Source organism: Mytilus edulis, chromosome 2 (genome assembly GCF_963676685.1).
Source record: "Mytilus edulis chromosome 2, xbMytEdul2.2, whole genome shotgun sequence".
NCBI lineage: Eukaryota > Metazoa > Mollusca > Bivalvia > Mytilida > Mytilidae > Mytilus > Mytilus edulis.
In genome coordinates this window covers 48,924,259-48,945,829 of record NC_092345.1, presented here as the reverse complement: position 1 = coordinate 48,945,829, position 21,571 = coordinate 48,924,259, and the positions used below count along the sequence as shown (strand labels likewise).

The window sequence follows — 21,571 nt, the reverse complement described above, 5'->3', positions numbered from 1 at the left end:
TAAAAAAGAGAAGATGTGTTATGATTGCCAAATGAGACAAATATCCACAGGAGACCAAATGACACAGAATTTAACAGCTATACATATATGTGTCAGCGACCGGGGCCTTCAACAATGAACAAGGCCAATACCACCGTGCATAGTCAGCTATAAAAGTCCCCAAAATCACAAATGTAAAACAATTTAAATGAGAAAACTAACGGCCTAATCAATGTACCAAAAAATGATCGAAAAACAAATCTGAAACACAGCAACAAACGACAACCACTGAAATACTGAAATACATACATACAGAATATGGTAGGGTTAAGCATGTTAGCGGGATCTCAACTTTCCCCTAACTTTGGACGCGGTGGTGTGATAGTTCAGATCGTGGTATGATAGTACAACACAAGAACAAACTATAAAAAATCAGTTGAAAAAAGGCTACTCATCAGAAGGATACAAATAGACATACATGAAACAAAAACTGAGAGTGGACGTCACCGGGTACTTGTACATCCCAACAAAAAACCCACAAAGTACAGATCTGACTGGAGTACTCGCAGTTACTGACAGCTAGTTCAAAGTCAAAAACAAATAATAAAAAGTCTCACATCTTAGACAAACTTATCAATCAGTACACATCTAACACCCAATGGATTTAGTGTAAAGACGACATAAACAGTCAGATGGATACAAATAGACATACATGAAACAAAAACTGAGAGTGGACGTCACCGGGTACTTGTACATCCCAACAAAAAACCCACAAAGTACAGATCTGACTGGAGTACTCGCAGTTACTGACAGCTAGTTCAAAGTCAAAAACAAATAATAAAAAGTCACACATCTTAGACAAACTTATCAATCAGTACACATCTAACACCCAATGGATTTAGTGTAAAGACGACATAAACAGTCAGAGAAAAAACATGACATTGTGCCCCTTGATGCCAGGATACAATATTCGACATGAAAGTGCATATCTAGATACCAATACTATTTAGTTCGCTTTTTATGATTTACCTGGAACAAGTATATATACTGTTCCCATGATTTATTGTGACCGTTAACAAAATCAAAATGATATAACACCAATAAATACAATATTCAAAAATCTGAGAGCTCATACCCAACTATATCAGTCCTATTCAGGACCGATAACTCTGTCGATAGACATTATAGGGTATAAAACATTATTAAAATCAGAGCAATCGTATTATACGTCTCTGTTTAAATGTAAACAATAAACTATTTTTTACAAATGTTAAACTTTTTAAAGATTCATTGAATGCCTGGATTTAGCTTAAAATATTGAATTAAAAAAAAAATTAAATCATATGCAATGAAATCTCGTTGAATTTCCTATAAAATAAAAAAAAAAAATCCATTTGAATTAAAATTTGAATCATAATATTTCTTCATAATAATTATGGAAAAATGAAAATATTTGAATATCTTTGAAGCAAAATTTTTTTTTAAAGACATTTTTATAATATTCATATTTTCTTAAAGTTTATTATGATAGATACTTCTTCTGATTAGAAACGGGAAATTAAGAGAAAGTTTATTTGTACATTTGTGAAAATTTTTGTATATCGCAAAATTTAAACTCTGGTAATACATGTGTACACAGGGTGTTTAATGTCACCTGGATGCTTTTGGTTTGCACGTCTACCTGACAATATATTGTTATGTAACATTATAACCCAAGTCAGAGTTCACCTGTTCTGTAAATGGATGAACTTTTAAAGGTATAGACTATTTATCTATATTAATTGTTGGGCATTGGGTTTTTTTTTTCTCATTGGATGAAAACATTTTTTGTTCTAAAAGGGATGCATAAATATATTTCTAAAGAAAGATAAAATATACACAAAAACACCTTTAAAAAAAGAAGAGAAAAAAATTCATTATAATTTTATTGCAAGCTATTTTCTGGTAACAGTATATCCTGGATTTCTGTCAAATAAATGTTCCCGTGTCACACTTAAAATATTTTTTTTTATCAAGAAATTTTGAAATCAATCATATCGAAATATCACCAATGAAAAGAACAAAAACATCAGAAATTCTGCATGAAAATATCAATATAATCTAGGAAAGTCTTACTACACAAATCCTTGATTTGATGCAACATTTCCATATACATCATCCGCCATTTTGAAAAATCCCGAAAAATTCCCTTTTTTAAATCGATGTTTGACAGTCTTTTACTTGAAATTAAACTGTTTTAAGTAGTATTCTTCGCCAGATATATGTTTAAATATACTTAATCGATTTGCAAAGTTAGTTTTTTATGTACGGAATTTCTTTATTTGTTGTACAAGTAGACATGGGTATCGGTAATTTAGCATGGAGGCAACGGAGAAATGACGAGAAAAGTGCATGTTATTACAAGTCTAAAATGACAGACTTTAATCAAAAATTAAACTGTTAGGACCAACATTGTTTGATAGAAATATGTTAAAATATCAAGGATTGATTTGCATAACTTAGAAAACCGGTCAGGTTTATGAGAAAATTAAGCTTTATTGAAGCATCTAAGCATTTTATATGGGGAAATATAATACAAAATGGCGGCTAGAATACGTCACAAAAGTCACGTGATGTCTAACTTAGTTGGATATGTTAGCTATTGCGTTTCAAATTAAACTATAATTATACCATTGCAACTTTGTTCTCAGCTTTCATCTCTGATAATGTTTTCAACGAATTACATGTCAACTTCTGCATAGAAATGACGAGGGAAGTTTTTAACGTCCTTGATTGGCTATACTGCCCTTGGCTGCACGGTCGGTATTTAAAGTCGGACTGGTTCAGCTTTTATGAAAGCTTATGCTTTTTTAAACTTGAAGCAGTTATCTCCCATCTACATCCGGTCATGCGTAATGAACTGTAAATAAGGTAAGGGTGACTTTTTCGGGGGAGTAAAACCTATCTTTTGCCGTTTTACCGATAGTGCAGGTAAATGACACAAGGTTGCTTTAGTACCTTTACTACTTATGTAGGATTAGCTAATCCGAGAATATTGGTATCATCACTTAGTAATCCTGGTTTGGCCAAAATACCTCATCCGATTTATAGTGGGAGGTGAAAATTTTGCAGACTACACAACGAGTTGTATCTAAACACAACACTGCACACGCTATTCTACCTACCTATATTTTTTTCTAAACGCAGGGGATCAGTTTGCTCCTCTGTATTTGCTCTGATTAACTATTAAACTACAGTTGTGCTATTGTAATGGCATGAATGAACTCTTGCGAGTTTTGGAAAATTAACAACAAGATTTCTCATGACTCAGTTTTTAGTCAGAAAAGTTTTCTATGTTCCCTCTACGTTCCCTCTACGTCCTTTATAGACTAGTACAGGATTCCCATGGGAGTATGATCATACTGTTTTATGTACATTTTCGATGTGAGAACAACAAATGTGCGGGTACAAATGTAAGTGCGAATTATCTACAGTGAAAACTGTGATTCTTTAAAATAACAATAAAAACAAGGTTGGACATCTATCGAAGTTGGACCACTTGTACACCCCTTTTGAATCATTCAAGGGTTGTACAGTTTACTAAGTGTTGTGGCAGTCCATTCCAGATTCTGATGGTGTCTGGGAAAAACGAGTATCAATATACTTGAGTCTTGGCAAAAGGAATAGAGAATCCTTCTTTGTGTCCTCTTACTGATAATGTTACTGGCTGTAAATTTGTAGTTGGTATGACAATCAGTTGGTGCACTAGTCTGTAAAACATGATGAACTTACATTGATCTCTCCTTTCCTGTAGTGTCTTCCAGTTTAGTTTGTGGGACAAGCTTTTTTCAGATGACCTGATGACAGGGATTTTGGGGTAAAGAAAAAGAAGATTTGTTTCTGATTACACCAAAGATTAGAAATATTAATTTTTAATCATTTTTTTTTTGGTGTGGGTGAGGGGGGGTAGCAGTCATTACATTGCCTAATACCAGTATAAATTGGTTTGGTCCAGTGACATGTAAGTGATACATGTACAGTCTGCACGGTTAGCCACTAGTCCGATGCCCCAGACCAGTAAAATTTCATTCGGGCTAGTGAGTTTTTGCAAAACTTTGTTTGGCCCAAAAAGAAAAATGTCAGAACATTGGTCTTCGGACTAGTATTTGAAAAAGTTTTTGGTGCAGACTGCATGTATATGCATGCCTTAATGCATGCCTTATTGGGACAAGCCTTTTAAATTTTTAACTCTTTCCAAATCATGTCCTGTAAAAAGAATCTTGTCCAGTGAAGATGTTTACTGGACCAAATTTCCAGTTAATTTATCTAAGCTTTGGGAACCATTGGGGTTAGGGTTTGAAGCATGTAAATTATGGTTGGTCTAATAACGGCACATGCATTTAATTTTTAGCCTCACCATGCTAACAGATTCTCTAATACTTGGTATGTAACACAGCCGATATGGTTGCCTAATCTAAAAGTAAGAAATTTTAATATTTAATTTTTTAGGGTTTTCTTCTCCTATTTGCAAATAACATTTGCAATGTTTGTTTGTATTTACATTTGCACAAGTATTTGTAATTTCAAAATGCAATATACATTGTACAAATAGCACTTAGGTTAATCATAGATGCAATTTAAATTGTCTCCTAACATGATGACAGAAAGTTTAGTGTCAAGGTCACTGTTTTGATTGGAACAACAATTGTGATCTAATTACAAAATTACAAGTAATTACGTAAACATCACATGCACATTTTTATGTTTTATGTGCTGGTTTCAGTAACATTACTTTAAGTTACGTTTGAATATAAACATGATAAACAGTAAGCTATTTTATTTCAAATCTAAGAAAAATTTTCAGAAAGAGCTTTGGACATATATGACATTCAAAATATAATAGATTTTTTTTTTTAAATAAATTTCAATACATAATTTTTTATTTTTTTTAATCACAAAATTATTTTGACATGTACAGTCATAAGACAAAAGTGAGTTCCTACATGTACTCTGGAAAATGTCCTATCATTTCAACTAAAATCAACCTTTTTCAAAAAAATATTATCAAGTAATTTTAACCACTTCATGTACTTGCCTGATTTATTTTAAAAAAAAAAACATAAGATTAAAGTTTTATTGCTTATTTGGCCATGATTTTATTCATGATTATTTTAATTTTCTGATGTGGTGAAACAGAGAAAAAAATTCTGGATTTCTGGAAAAGTTTACTAAGTACATGAAGTATTCCAACAAAATTAAAATCATAAACATTTGCATTTTAGGCCTATAGCCAGGAGTTTCCAAGGGAGAGGGGGTGTACAATGTACATGGAATCGTGAACTCAACTTTTAACAGTTACAATTTAAACAAAACAATGACTTTAACAGTGCAACAATATAAAACTTCAAACATTTCTACATCTCATGGAATCTATTTTATAAAGATCGGCCATAAAGTTTCAATAGTAGTAATATTTTTTTTAAAAATACAGGTTTTAGTTGAAATGATAGTACACTTTTTAGTGGGAACTATCTTTTGTCTAATGACTGTACATGTATATGAAATTTTATGAAAATGAGGCCATAGAGGTTGTGCATAAGTTGACTTGCAATAAAATTGAATAAATTGCATATACATCTACATGTAGCTACATGTACATGTATTATAAGTATTAGTTATTAACAAATGGTTAACTCTCAGTTTGAGCCATGAGCATATCTACATATTTTATCTAAATATGATTTGTTTATAACTTTACATTAAACTGGACAAGGTGAAAAAAGTTTGTATGGTATGCTCAGGAACATTTTGATATGTTGAAAAAGTATTATATTTGACTTTCTGAAGAGCCAGAAGATGTCATATATAAAGATTACAGCAGGAAGATTGTATATGATCACGAATATATATATATAACAACTTTATAGTATGAATTTGTGTCTGTTTGAAATGACACAACTTAGAATGACTAGGATATTTCTGTCCAATCTGCAACATGACATAAATTTTAGAATCTCCTGAAATGTCAGAGTAAAAAATCTTTTTTGACATTCAATTGTTTTAAGAAATGGGACATAGTTCATTGTAGAGTCTATGTAGACATGGTAGATGTAGTCTCATGCTTTAGCAAAACTGAATTTCCTTGTCATATTTTAAGAGTAGAATTTTTATCCTTGTCCATATGTACATACAATGTAGGTATGCCCCAAAAGTGGTTTCCATTCTCTCACTTGAGTTTGCCTAAACCAAATTTAATGACACTTATTATAAATACACAATGCTTGAATTTTGGCGGCTTCACTTAAACTGTTCTAGAGTTGTGCCCAATTAATGATTATAAATGGAAAAATGACAAAATTTAAGTTTCCATTCCCTTACTTAAATTTGCCTCAACCAAATGTTATCAAACTTCTACACAATGCTTATTACCGCAAAACACAGATCAAGATTGAATTTTGGTAGCGTCACTTTAACAGTTCTAAAGTTATACCCCTTTAAAAAAGGAAAAATTGCTCAGTTTTTAGTTACCATTCTCTAACTTTAGTTTGCCTCAACCTAATGTTATCAAACTTACACAGAATGCTTATGTCCACAAAATACAGATCAAGTTGGAATTTTCGGTGGGGTCACTTTAATCATTCTCGAGTAATGCCCCTTTACAAATGGAAAAAAATGCAATTTTTTTAGTTTCCATTCTCTTAACTTGCCCTCAACCAAATGTTATGAAACTTATACACAATGCTCATTACCACAAAACACAGATCCAGTTGAATTTGGGTAGTATCACTTTAACCATTATTGAACTTTATGCCCCCATATAAATAGAATAATTGCAAAAATTTTAGTTTCCATTCTGTAACTTAAGTTTGCCCCAACCAAACATTATGAAACCTTTACACCATACTAACTACCACAAAACTCAAATCAAGTACAAAATTGGGTAGGGTCACTTTTATTGTTCTTGAGTTATGTCCCTTTATAATGTTGTATGCAAGCGGGGGTATCATCTGTGTCCATGGGGACACATTCTCCATTTTTAGCTCACCTGGCCGAAAGGCCAAGTGAGCTTTTCTCATCACTTGGCGTCCGGCGTCCATTGTCGTCCGTCGTGGTCGTCCTGCGTTAACTTTTACAAAAATCTTCTCCTCTGAAACTACTGGGCCAAATTTAACCAAACTTGGCCACAATCATCATTGGGGTATCTAGTTTAAAAAATGTGTCCGGTGCCCCGCCCAACCAACCAAGATGGCCGCCATGGCTAAAAATAGAACATAGGGGTAAAATGCAGTTTTTGGCTTATAACTCAAAAACCAAAGCATTTAGAGCAAATCTGACATGGGGGTAATATTGTTCATCAGGTCAAGATCTATCTGCCCTGAAATTTCAGATGAATCGGACATTTCGTTGTTGGGTTGCTGCCCCTGAAATGGTAATTTTAAGGAAATTTTGCTGTTTTTTTGTTATTATCTTGAATATTATTATAGATAGAGATAAACTGTAAACAGCAATAATGTTCAGCAAAGTAAGATCTACAAATAAGTCAACATGACCAAAATGGTCAGTTGACCACTTTAGGAGTTATTGCCCTTTATAGTCAATTTTTAACCATTTTTCGTAAATCTTAGTAATCTTTAAGAAAAATCTTCTCCTCTGAAACTACTAGGCCAAATTTAACCAAACTTAGCCATAATCATCATTGGGGTATCTAGTTAAAAAAATGTGTCCGGTAACTTGGCCAACAAACCAAGATGGCCGCCATGGCTAAAAATAGAACATGGGGGTAAAATGCAGTTTTTGGCTTATAACTCAAAAACCAAAGCATTAAGAACAAATCTGACAGGAAGTAAAATTGTTGATCAGGTCACGATCTATCTGCCCTGGAATTTTCAGATGAATCGGATAATCGGTTGTTAGGTTGCTGCCCCTGAATTGGTAATTTTGAGGAAATTTTGCTGTTTTTTTGTTATTATCTTGAATATTATTATAGATAGAGATAAACTGTAAACAGCAATAATGTACAGCAAAGTAAGAACTAAAAATAAGTCAGTATGACCAAAATAGTCAATTGACCTCCTAAGGAGTTATTGCCCTTCATAGTCAATTTTTAACAATTTTCTTAAAATTTGAAGATTTTCAATAACATTTTCCACAGAAAGTACTGTTATAGATAGAGATAATTGTAAGCAGCAAGATTGTTTAGTAAAGTAAGATCTACAAACATCACCATCACCAAAACACAATTTTGTCATGAATCCATCTGTGTCCATTGTTTAATATTCACATAGACCAAGGTGAGCGACACCTCTAGTTTGTAATGTTCTTTGTACTTTATGTAAACAGTAAAGGAAATAAAACAAAATATCTTGTTATGTCTTGCATGTATTATACACCCATTCTATGAGTGGGGCCCTGGGATACAATGTACCTTGCTTTCACCATGTCTGTATTTCTCTTAGTTTGTCTGTAAGAGAAGTTGCATTTTGGCCTTTATTTTACACCATCTAGTAAGTACTGTAGCATTGTTATTTTACATAATAAAAATTTGCAATAAAAAATATCCAATTTTGTTTATTGGTCTATTTTTAGCTTATCCTGATTATCAGATTTCTTCTTTTAACCTAATATTGGTTTACCCTTGTCTATTGTTAGATAACCCTGTTTAATATCCAAGGTTCTTCTATTGGCCTGATATAAGCTTTACGATTTCCCTGGTTTTCCAAGACCAAGCTTACGGTTTTCTGTTGGCTTATTGTTAAAATATCTTGGTTATAAGACCTATCATGCCTATTGTTAAATACCCAGGTTGTCCAATGTTCTTCTATGGGCATATTCAGTGTTCTCCCTAGAAACTATGGATAGCATCACATTTGGTGTAAAAAAACACTATTTTTTTATGTCATTTGTTGTGGCGCGGCGATGCTCTATTATAAAGTTTTATGTATTGGCCTTAGTATTCAATTTCAAAACTTCAATTGGAATTGTGTTTATATCAAACATTAAACTAAGTATGATCTGTTGAAAATAGAAACAATCGATAAACTTACATAATTTTAAGTGGAAAGAAATTTTAAGTGTAGAATATAAATTTAATGCATCAAGTAAAAAACACTTTAGGGTTATATTATTGATTATCATATGACAGTAAGATCAAAACAAGCAATTTCAAAAGAAAGGTTTTTTGGGTCAAGAGTATTTAATAGTTCAAAATAAATTCAGAATCATTTTAGCTCATTCATGTCAGTGGCTTTATATTTTTCATTTACTAATCTAAATATTTTTGTTCCGCTTTATTTCAGAGAGAACATGAACCTGATCTGTAGAAATAAAATTGTTTGGTTAAAAACTCATAGCACAAAGATTCCTTCTAATACAGAAATTACCCATTTTATGAACATGATGAATGAACTTCAAAACAGATATTTTAATTTTTTTTTTTTAATAATCGTGTATTTTAAAAATGTTTTTTTGTTTGACATTGTCCCAAGTCAGGAGCCTCTGGCCTTTGTTAGTCTTGTATTATTTTAATTTTAGTTTCTTGTGTACAATTTGGAAATTAGTATGGCGTTCATTATCACTGAACTAGTATATATTTGTTTAGGAACCAGCTGAAGGACGCCTCCGGGTGCGGGAATTTCTCGCTACATTGAAGACCTGTTGGTGACCTTCTGCTGTTGTTTTTTTCTATGGTCGGGTTGTTGTCTCTTTGGCACATTCCCCATTTCCATTCTCAATTTTATTATGCAGGTGGTTTGTAAAAAAACATTAACTTATGAATTAAGAATAAAATATTATTTTATAACTGAAGTCAACATACTCATAAAAAACATTAAACATGTTGAATAAAACAAAAGAATGATTTCCTTAAGTGATTTACTTCCTAAATATTGGTTCCTTTTATATGATCATGATGATAGTTTTTGTTTTGAATACATCAATGAATAAAATTTTATTGATCAGAACGATACAAGATACAGGAAATAAGTTTTACATTTTCCAATAAGTACTTCTACTAAAGTCAAATGTTTCCCAGACAAATTAAAGGTACATGTTAACATGGTGAACTAAATCTCTACCTAGTACCCTGACTTCCCCAAATTTTTTTCCTCATGTAACAATCAGCACATGTGCAATTTGTTTTTTTTGTTAAAAAGAGGTTTGCAATTTGAAAAAAAGAGAAATTCATTTTAAATAATTCTCTCGTATTCTTTTTCAGAATTCCATGATGTGATAAGTGATAGATGAAAACATAAGGAAAATGACTCTACCGTCAGATCTCGTTGAACTAGCCCATCATCTCAAACAGGAGAATCTGTTTGTTCATGCTCAACGAACCAATATACATAAAACATTTGAAGATGTTAGAAAATACTCGGATGATTTATTTCACCAGTCCTGGATTGCAAGACAACAGCGATCGTGTATGTACAAGCTGTTGTTTGCATCCAACATATCAGCAAAGGAAGTTTGTAGCAATAATAACCAATTAGAATGGACCAATTTTGTAGACGGGTATAAATATTTAGGATACCAAGACTGCAAATATGGAGAATTTTTGAAAATTTTAAGAGATAGTCCAGTTTATGCGGCACATTGTATAGATAACGGAGAAAAATCTGCTGCTGAAAATACTCAAGATGTTCTAAAAACTATTGTGTCAGCTGTGTATGGCAATGTCATTCTTCATGAGGATGAACATTTAGCGATGCAGATGATGAAAACACTAGCCGAATTACAGTTAGCTAATGCTGAGGACCCACGACGTTTGATACGAAAGGGTACATGTGGGTTCCGGTTAATGTTTTTACAACTGTTTGACTGTCTCTTCTCAGCCAGGTTGTTTCTGACAGCTGCCCTGCATGAAGCAGTGATGAAGCTTATGATGGAAGATGAATGGTTTTACGATATTGACCCAGGCAAAGCGTTAGTCAGATTCCCTGCTGCAGAAAGGCAGAAACGATTTGGCGCTGAAGGGACGCCTCAATATGCTGAAAAAATGCAAGAGTATAGAAAATTTATTGTAGATAAACTTGTTATTTTAACAAATAGATTTGTGTCGGCATTAAAAAATAATATGCACTGTTTTCCACCAGCTTTAGGATGGCTGATATCACAGGTCTATCATATTCTGCTAAAAACTGGTAAACATGACATTGATAAAATCCGTGTAATTTGTGTAGACTTAGTATTTACATTATTTGTGTGTCCAGCTATCTGTGATCCCGAGCCTTATGGTATAACGTCGGATATACATATCAGTCACATTGCCCGCCATAATCTGATGCAGATTGCCCAAATTATACAAGTGCTTGCCGTATCTCAGTGGGAAGAAGACTCTAAAGAGAAAGACTTGTACGACAGATTTGAAAAGGTAAAATATTACAGCTGCAAATTGACCATTGGCAATGATTGGGATAGTTATACATGTAGCTCTCGTATGATTTCCTACATATTACAAACTGTATATCAAAATTGATCTCTTCAGTTGAGCACATTATAAAACCTGGGCCTGCTCCTTTCAAACCCATGTAATTATTAGCTTGTATACAAATTTTTTAAGGATTAATTTGACAGCATTTGATCAGTGTTATAATTTTTTTCACTCATAATAATATAAATTTATCATTTCCCAATCATTATAAATATCTTTTCAATGAATGACAATATTTAAGAAATAATACTTTCATGCAACATGTGTGCAATGCTCTTTCATGTCTATAGTCATTTTATCATGGGTAGACATTATATTTGTCAATAGATATTGATTCCTACATCATGTACATTTTGTACACGTACATGTACTTGTAGCAAAAGCAAGGTGTAAAATGTTGACGAATATAATGTTTTCCCATTTCAAAACAAACATCAAACTATTTAAATACTAACAGGAAAGTCGAGAACTTTTATACTTCAAGATGGCCCAGCTCCCTGGGCAAGCAGCTATTTTGATTTGTACAATGTAGAATTAATATTTTTTTAATTTAAGATTGACAAAGAATGAACATTTGGATAAAAAACATACACAATGTTATGCAAATACACATTGACAGAATTTATATATTTGGTCTTTTCATTGCAGGGTTGTGTATCTTCGCTGCTAGACTCCATCTTGGAGACGTGTGGAACAGAACTACCTAACTATAACCATGGTAACAGATTACAAGTTTTGTCAAGGTCATCGACATTGATTACTGTCACTCAGCTTAATAATCTGGTTTGTTTATATATAAATATAATTTTCTGTCTGTGCGTCCTTTTGTTTGTCTGTTCGTTCATCATCTGTCTGTCCCGCTTCAGGTTTAAGTTTTTGGTGAAAGTTTTTGATGAAGTTGAAGTCCAATCAACATGAAACTTAGTACACATAAGCCCTATGATATGATCCTTCTAATTTTTATGCCAAATTATAAGAGTTTTCACCCCAATTTCAAAGTCCACTGAACTAAAAAATGATAGTTCAATTGTTGTATTCGTCTACTATGGACACATTCTTGTATTAAACATGTTAAACTGTGGAGTATCTAACTAGAATTTCACAGTTTGACACTTCATTTTCTTTTCAGTGTATTAGTTGTGTAACCGACCTTGACATGGTCATTAAACATTATTAAAATCATCAGTTTATTTTTATAATTAATCCTACTTATATTTAACAATGCTTATATTTATACTTTATGTTTAGATAATTTTATTCATCAGTCTTAGTACAAAATAGAAACTTAAGCTTTTTTGTACAACTATTACATGATGAGAGGGTGGTTAACTATTCAATAGAGTAAAATTATGTAGCATGAAGATAACATGTTACATGTAGTTTTTCACCCACTATACAGGTTACTTGTTTTAATCGTAATCCAGGATTCAATACACCAGTTGATTAAATGTACGTGCATCCTGTTAAGAGTTATGATAACCTTATCCTGATGCAATTTTTGCAATTAAAAAGTCTTAAAATATCTGAAAGGTGTACAAAAAAATCTGAATTTACAAAAAAATTTCATGTTTTGTTTTAAAGAAAAAAATGCTTGTTTAAATTTGGAAAATGGGTTATATTTACCCAAGGGCTGTTATAATGTCAGTATGGATCTTTTGCACTTTCTTTTAATAAAGAAATAACCAGTGAAGAAATTTTACAAAATGTTAGTATAATGAATTAAACACGTTACATGTGAATAAAACGAGGTCATCCAAACTGACAGTGATTTAAGCAGCCAGTGTATAATTAATCATCAAGACAATAGATTAACTTAAACAAGTACCAAACTTCCTTCTTTAATGACAAAACATTAATAAAATTCTTCATGCAATCATAAATCACCCAAAATTTACTGAGGTTACTTTAAATCTAAAAAGCAAAAACAAACTTTGTCCTGATAAATAAGTAGGAAATTAAAGATAGTAAGAAAATCAGAACGAAGAAGACAGCAACAACAAAATAATAGGCATATCTGTGAAGTCAGTTATACTTTTGTCTTTCCATCCATTAGAGCTAGTTTGTATATACAACTCTTTAAAAGATTTATAGATTTTTAGGTAAAGAAATCTTGAAGATGATCTGTAATAAGCCCTTTGTTTTTTGCGGCTGTTTGAACAGTGCTGTACACATGAAACTTGCTCATTGATATCAACTTTTATTTGTACAATGTTTGTCACATTTTAACAGTTGATTAATGTAATAAATAAAACTAAAATGCTAACAAATATAAATAAATTTATATATGTGGTAAGCATATTTTGGCCTAGCAGTTATATATATTAACCTCTTAAAGAAATGATTTTTTTTTTAGAAGGTATTCGTGCTCAAGGTTAAAGCAATTTTTGAGCCCTTACTGTTCTCAGTAAATTTATTATAACAATTCATTGTAAATCTCAATAACATTTATAGATTTAATGGGTACAATAAAGCAAAAAATATTGATGTCAAAATAATACAAAGTATTTAAAAGTGAAGTGTATTTCATATCTATCAAATAGGAAAAGTAAATTGATTTTGAAGTGTATCAAACTAGCCAGGAACACTTCAGTCACTTATAAATAAACTCATCATAGATACCAGGACTAAATTTTGTATATACGCCAGACGCACGTTTCATCTACAAAAGACTCATCAGTGACGCTCGAATCCAAAAAAGTTAAAAAGGCCAAATAAAGTACGAAGTTGAAGAGTATTGAGGACCAAAATTCCTAAAAGTTTTGCCAAAATCCAGCTACGGTAATCTATGCCTGAGGTAGAAAAGCCTTAATAAATGAAGTCTCCAGTCAGAATGAAAAAAAATAAAAATTTACAGATTTTTTTTATCTGTGTTGGTAAATAACAAGTGTTCCTGCTAAGAAGAAAAAACTCCCAATTTTGCAATTGTACTAGCGCCTTAAGGAAGACGTTGGAATGCTAATATGATTTTGACATACTTGTAAATGTAAAATTAGTACATGATATGCAATATTAAGTGTGTCAATATAGACAGTGGAATACTATTTCAAGTGATTATTTCCTAATGTTTCGATTCATCAGGATATTGCTCATAAACAAGTCATGCACATTGATCTGTTTGTCAATAAATTAAGATATAAATAAACATGAAATGAATATGCTGTGACCTATATATAAAAAAGTATTTTAATCTTCAAAGATGACAGGAACTATACATGTAATTTTCACACTACACTTTTACTTTTGAAACTTTTCTCTTTTATCATGTCCATTGAGTAATTGATACTCAAAATATATTTACAAGTTTTTATAACATTGTATTTTTTTTTTTGGTGCTTTTTTTTTCTGTGTGACACATTAGAAGCTAACAGTAAAAAAAATAACACATTTTGTTAAGGGGCCAACTGAGACACAGTCTGCCTCCACTCCAGGTGTGGGATTTTCTTGTGTGTTGAATACCCATTGGTGGCCTTCAGCTGTTTTCTGCTCTTTGGTTAGGATGTTGTCTCTTTGACACATATTCCCCATTTCCAATATCAATTTTATCATTTATCATGTTATAGTTCATAAGAAAAAAACAGACTCGATATAATGTTACAAAAAATTCTGAAAATATACGACTGTTTAAATTGAACTCACAGCTAATTATCATTTTTTCTCATTTGAACATACTAGTAGAGTATACGTATATATAGTATTATTTTGAAATCAGGTTACAACAAATAAAGTTTATTAAAGCCAGTGACTCTTTTTCATTAAAATAGTATGATTCAATTAATGGCAAGTTTAACTGACATTTGAATTAGTTATTCTTAGTTGTAAGAATTTTTGACACCATTACAACAGATACATGTACATTCAGTATGCAATATTTCCTAATGCAAATTCATATTTCAAGGAGATGCTAGCTTTGATTTTGTGGGTGAATGTTTCATTTAGATTCAAAGGTTGATATCATGAGTGCATTTGTACTTCCTGACTTACAACGTGTACAATGCGAAACAATATTTATTAAAACAAACGGTTCCATTTTTCAAAAGTGCAAAAATCCAATTATTGATTTTAATTCTTCATTTATGTATAAATAAAATACAACAGTGACATACAAAATGAGTTCACAATTTATCCAGAAAACGAGGCCACACTTAAAAAAATTTTGAGGGTTATCTTACAGTTGATTTCATTGAGTGTGTAGGCAAAGGTAATATCTTTTGTTAGCTTGCTTGTTAGCTGAACGATTAAGTCAGTATTAGGTTAGGTATACATGTACTACCCTCCTTTCCTAGTAGCCTTGTCCAACAGACAAATAGATAGGTTATCTATCGGCCTGGTCTACATCCAAAAGGAGGGTATTTAACCTAACCTCATAATGACTAACTTATTGGTCCAGCTAACAAGCAAGCTAACTAAAGACATTACCTTTGCCTACACTCTCAATGAAATCGGCTGTAATTAAAAAATTCAGGTAGGAAGATTAGATATTTTTTTTAAATAAACAGCTGTGAAACAGATACAAAGAGCTTGCAAGAGATTATAATAATTCATATGTATATTTCTGCCTGTTTCTGATTGAAACTTAAATTAGACTTTGGATTTTTTTATTTTCGTTGGAACCAATTTTATGTGGGTAAAAAATTCTGTATACTGCAGATGTAACATTATTTAATTTTTTGGGATATGATTGCTTTTAAGCAATCTGTAGACTTACATACCATTGACTCAGGCCCATGCCCTCACGTCAACCATTTTATTCTAAACATCAAGAAACATCTCAGATTCTTGAGATTGTCTTGAAGTTTAAACGGTATAAAAACAAAAGGATTGAATTTAAACAACTGTCCTATAATGTTCTTCTCATAATCTTTATGTGTCGATATTTCCCTTTACTTGTATGCGTGTTTTTAACAACACGGAAAATCAGAATTAAGCAGTATTCATATTTAGTGTTTTTATAAATTTAGAAACACGTCAGACATGTCAGAGGGAATTCTCCAGTTTTGATAACATGCGAGAGTTCTCTGAATTCCAATCGCTAAATCTATGTCTGTCATATAAGAACTAAAGTGGAGTTTTCATATATGTCACCGTTATGAAACTGATATTTGATATTGTACTTCCATAAAGAAATGGAGGTCGTTTAATTAACATTTAATATACGCCCTTGCTACAAATCACAAGTCTAGGGTTTGTTTTTGTAATTATGCGCATGCATATAGTTTTTGTCGAGCCTGCAACTTTTGTTGCAGAAAGCTCGACATAGGGATAGTGATCCGGCAGCGGCGGGGGCGTTAGCTAACTTCTTAAAAGCTTTATATTTTAGAAGGTGGAAGACCTGGATGCTTCATACTTTGTATATAGATGCCTCATGTTACGAAGTTTCTGTCAGTCACATGTCCAATGTCCTTGACCTCATTTTCATGGTTCAGTGACCACTTGAAAAAAAAGTTCAGATTTTTTGTGATGTTGAATTCTCTCTTATTATAAGTAATAGGATAACTATATTTAATATGTGCGTACCTTGCAAGGTCCTTATGTCTGTCAAACAGTTTTCACTTGACCTTGACCTCTCATTTCATGGATCAGTGAACAAGGTTAAGTTTTGGTGGTCAAGTCCATATCTCAGATACTATAAGCAATAGGGCTAGTATGTTCGATGTATGGAAGGACTGTAAGGTGTACATGTCCAACTGGCAGGTGTCATCTGACCTTGACCTCATTTTCATGGTTCAGTGGTTATATTTAAAGTTTTGTGTTTTGGTCTGTTTTTCTCATACTATATGCAGTAGGTCTACTATATTTGTTGTATGGAATGATTGTAAGGTGTACATGTCTAGCGGGCAGATGTCACGTGACCTTGACCTCATTTTCATGGTTCAGTGGTCAAAGTTAAGGTTTTGAGTTTTGGTCTTTTTATCTAATACTATATACCATAGGTCAACTATATTTGGTATATGGAAATATTTTATGATCTTTATGTCAGTCGCGCAGGTTTTATTTGACCTTGACCTCATTTTCACGGTTCATTGCACAGTGTTAAATTTTTTTGTTTAGATCTATTTTCTTAAACTATTAATAATAGGTCAACTATATATGTTGTATAGAAGCATTGTTAGCTGTACATGTCTGCCTGGCATGGTTCATCTGACCTTGACCTCATTTTCAGGGTTCATTGGTCTTTGTTTAGTTATATTGGTTAATGTTAAGTTTATGTGACAGTTGTAATAAAGCTATAACTAGACATTTCAGCGTGTTCACTCTTGTCTTGACTTGAAGGGGTATCAGATTGAATGGTTGCTCTGGATTCCCCACTCCATTGATAAATTTGAAACTTCAGAGATCCTTTCTATGTCTGTCTGCTATTGAGGGTTATTGTTGTTGCATAATTTTAATTCATATGCATCATTTAATAATTAAAATAAATGTAGTTCACTACGTAAAGGTGTAACTAGAACACCCCTTCAGTCAAAATGGAGTCTTCCATATTGTCGCTTCGAGTTGTCTCCCTTCCGTAAGTAACTTTCTTCAAACGATGATGCGTTGTGAAAAATTAACTTGTTCTGTCGATAGATGATAGACGTTGTATTATATTAAAACCGATCCCAATTTAAACAGAGAAAATATATGAAAATAAGTACATATACTTCACAACTAAAAAGGAATCCACAGTGAAAAATGTTTTAAGTTCCTGACAAGTGCATATATATGAAAGTTACTGATTGTTTTTGTTTCTACATTTATAGGTAACTTTTTTTCGCAACATGGTACAAAATGGTGAAGATGATTCGCCAGAAAGGAAACAAATTGAGGAAGCAATTAATGGATTACCACCCTCGTTAAGTAATTCCTCACAAACCAATCAATCAGGTACCCCTGTGGGAACCCCTCCTGGTACACCATCAAGCCAAAGGAAAGGAGAGAAAAAGAAGGAAAAGGAGGCAGTAAAAGGTACATATGGGAAAAAGGGGTTACAGTCTTAAGACATTAGACATTTTCAAGGTACCACGGAAGCACAACATAGTTAAATTTGTAAATTTGCAGAAGCAATTTTTTGTTTTTCCTTTGCATGGATTCAAACTTATACTATTGGGATATTGTGACGACATCATCTGCACTGTGTCCAGAACTCCAGACCAGAAGACCACTCTGCCACCTAGACTGATCCATATATATAAATATATAATTAGAAACGAGTCTATAATCAGATATATAGAAATTGTATATCTTTGCCAACCATTCAAATCGTAGATACATCAGTCTGAAATAAAATCATATCAATACCGACAAAAGTACAGTTTTCCCATATTCACCACAAAAAATTATCTGCCAAAAATAAATGGATCCATAGTAGCTAACATAGCTAAAACATTGATGATTTAACCTGTTGTATGTGAACATATATGTTGATGGTGTCAAGTGGTTCAACTGGTATCCAGTTTTCAAAGTTTATAGAAATAAGAAAATGAGATATGAGTGCCAATGAGACAACTCTCCAACCAAGTCACAATGTGTCATAATTAAATAATTAACAGTGAACGTTTGATTAAACATTTATGAAAGTTACTATGCATAGTGAACAAAAGTGATATGTTATAGCCTATAAAAAAACAATTTGTTTAGATATATAGTAAATGAATTTATACTGCACTAAATATCAATATAAGATAATGATGATAATTGTTCAAGATTCTGTGGGGTTGATCATGAAAAGAAAGACCAAATAGAAAGAATTTGTAATATATTTTTAGCTAAAAAGAATAAAGATGAGAGCAGTCCGACACAGGTTGAAGATGTAATTGTCATATCACTTGGAAATGATGTAGAATGTCCAGGCATGCTCTCAGAACAAAAAGTGTTGTCATGGGAACAAGAAAATAAACGCAGAAAAGTGACGTACCATGAAGGGATATCTAATTATGTTGCTAGTGTAGAACCTGGTGAAAAAAGAACAAGGTTTTCATTGTCCCAAGACCAAGAATCCATAGGTATTAACAGAATATATATGTTCATTCCTATTTCAATATTATCAAGCAATATTGAGCATAAAAAAGAATGAAAGTTAATGCACTTTTTATACGGCCGCGGCGTCGTCGTCCGAATACTTTTAGTTTTCGCACTCTAACTTTAGTTTAAGTCAATAGAAATCTATGAAATTTAAACACAAGGCTTATGACCATAAAAGGAAGTTTGGGATTGATTTTGGAAGTTTTGGTCCCAACAGTTTACGAAATAGGGGCCAAAAAGGGCCCAAAGCATTTTCTTGGTTTTCGCACTATAACTTTAGTAAGTCAATAGAAAACTACGAAATTTTGACACAAGGTTTATGACTACAAAAGGAAGGTTGGGATTGATTTTGGGAGTTTTGGTTCCAACAGTTTAGGAATAAGGGCCAAAAAAGGGCCCATATAAGCATTATTCTTGGTTTTTGCACAATAACTTTAGTATAAGTAAATATAAATCATTGTTCAACAGTGTATTTTGAGTTCCTTGTTAGCTCACCTGACCTGACAGGTCAAGTGAGCTTTTCTCATCACTTGGCGTCCGTCGTCCGTAAACTTTTACAAAAATCTTCTCCTCTGAAACTACTGGGCCAAATTTAATTAAACTTGGCCACAATCATCCTTAGGGTATATAGTTTTAAAAATGTGTCCGATGACCTGGCCATCAAACCAAGATGGCCGCCATGGCTAAAAATAGAACACAGGGGTAAAATGTATATTTTGGCTTATATCTTTAAAACCAAAGCATTTAGAACAAATCTGACTCAGGTGAAATTGTTGATCAGGTCAAGATCTATCTGCCCTGAAATTTTCAGACGAATCGGAAAAATCTGTTGTTGGGTTGCTGCCCCTGAGTTGGTAATTTTAAGGAAATTTTGCAGTTTTTGGTTATTATCTTAAATACTATTATAGATAGAGATAAACTGTAAACAGCAATAATGTTCAGCAAAATAAGACCTACAAATAAGTCAACATGACCAAAATTGTCAGTCAACCCCTTAAGGAGTTATTGCCCTTTATAGTCAATTTTAACAACTTTTTCATCATTTTTTGTAACTTGTACAAAAATCTTCTTCTCTGAAACTACTGGGCCAAATTTAAACTAACTTGGCCACAATCATAATTGTGGTATATAGTTTAAAAAATGTGTCCCCACCTACCAAACAAAATGGCCGACATGGCTAAAATTAGAACATAGTGGTAAAATGCAGTTTTTGCTTTATATCTTTGAAACTAAGACATTTAGGGCAAATCTTTCAAGATTTAAATGTCCATCAGAATAAGATCTATCCCCTCACAAATTTTCAGATGAATCCTACAACCGTTGTTGGGTTGCTGCACTAAAATTGATAATTTTAAGGAAATTTTGCAGTTTTTGGTTATTATCTTGAATACTATTATAGATAAAGAGAGATAAACTGTTAACAGCAATAATGTTCAGCAAAGTAAGATCTACAAATAAGTCAACATGACCAAAATTGTCAGAGAGCCCCTTAAGGAGTTATTGTCCTTTATAGTCAATATTGAACAACTTTTCGTCATTTTTGTAACTTGTACAAAAATCTTCTTTTCTAAAACTATGGGCCAAATTTAACCAAACTTGGCCACAATCATTACTAGGGTATCTTTTTTAAAAAAAGTGTCTAATTACCCAAACTACCAACCAAGATGGCTGACATCAGTAAATACAGTGAGCGACACCGGCTCTTAAGAGCCTCTAGTTTTTATTTTGCAATTATTCAACATCAAAATGCAGTGCTTGAGTTTTATTTTTATATGAAAAGATGTATTACATGTATAACAGTTTTTGATATTCAAATTTTACAAAAAAAAAATTTGGCTCTCAGATGAAGACTTTGTAAGTCACTGTCAAGTAAATATGACATATATGTGATATTGGTCATATGCAGAGTATCCTAAACTATATCTGACTGACAAAATGTCAGACACAAAATAGAACTAGAATGAAATTCAAAACAGCGTGGCTGTGGCTATTGATTGACACATTAAATTCATCCATTGGCTGGGACAATTTAGGTGAACGTTTGTATGTAACAACCACTGCTCACTATGTACTTTTTAAAGACACTTAAACTATTGGGTCACCAAAGGGTCTCAACACCTTAATAAAGTAATTCGAAAAATTAGTCAGAAATATCACGATGTTTTGATTTATACCAATTATATAAAT

At 32.4% G+C, this 21,571-nt stretch overlaps 1 protein-coding gene across 2 annotated transcripts in view; it reads left to right on the top strand.

Annotated features, from left to right (window-relative positions):
- The first annotated feature begins 2,862 nt into the window (after positions 1 to 2,862).
- The window catches only part of LOC139512340 (GTPase-activating protein and VPS9 domain-containing protein 1-like), a 45,427-nt gene continuing 26,718 nt past the window's right edge, over positions 2,863 to 21,571 (top strand). Inside the window, exons 1-5 of one of the 2 annotated variants that reach the window (XM_071299902.1) lie at positions 2,863 to 2,889; positions 10,172 to 11,326; positions 12,035 to 12,169; positions 18,124 to 18,328; positions 19,129 to 19,365. In XM_071299902.1, the coding sequence (XP_071156003.1) occupies positions 10,214 to 11,326; positions 12,035 to 12,169; positions 18,124 to 18,328; positions 19,129 to 19,365 (1,690 nt within the window). In that variant the 5' untranslated portion in view covers positions 2,863 to 2,889; positions 10,172 to 10,213. Of the gene's footprint in view, positions 2,950 to 10,171; positions 11,327 to 12,034; positions 12,170 to 18,123; positions 18,329 to 19,128; positions 19,366 to 21,571 lie in introns of both variants that reach the window. The other variant, XM_071299903.1, reaches the window with a different exon arrangement.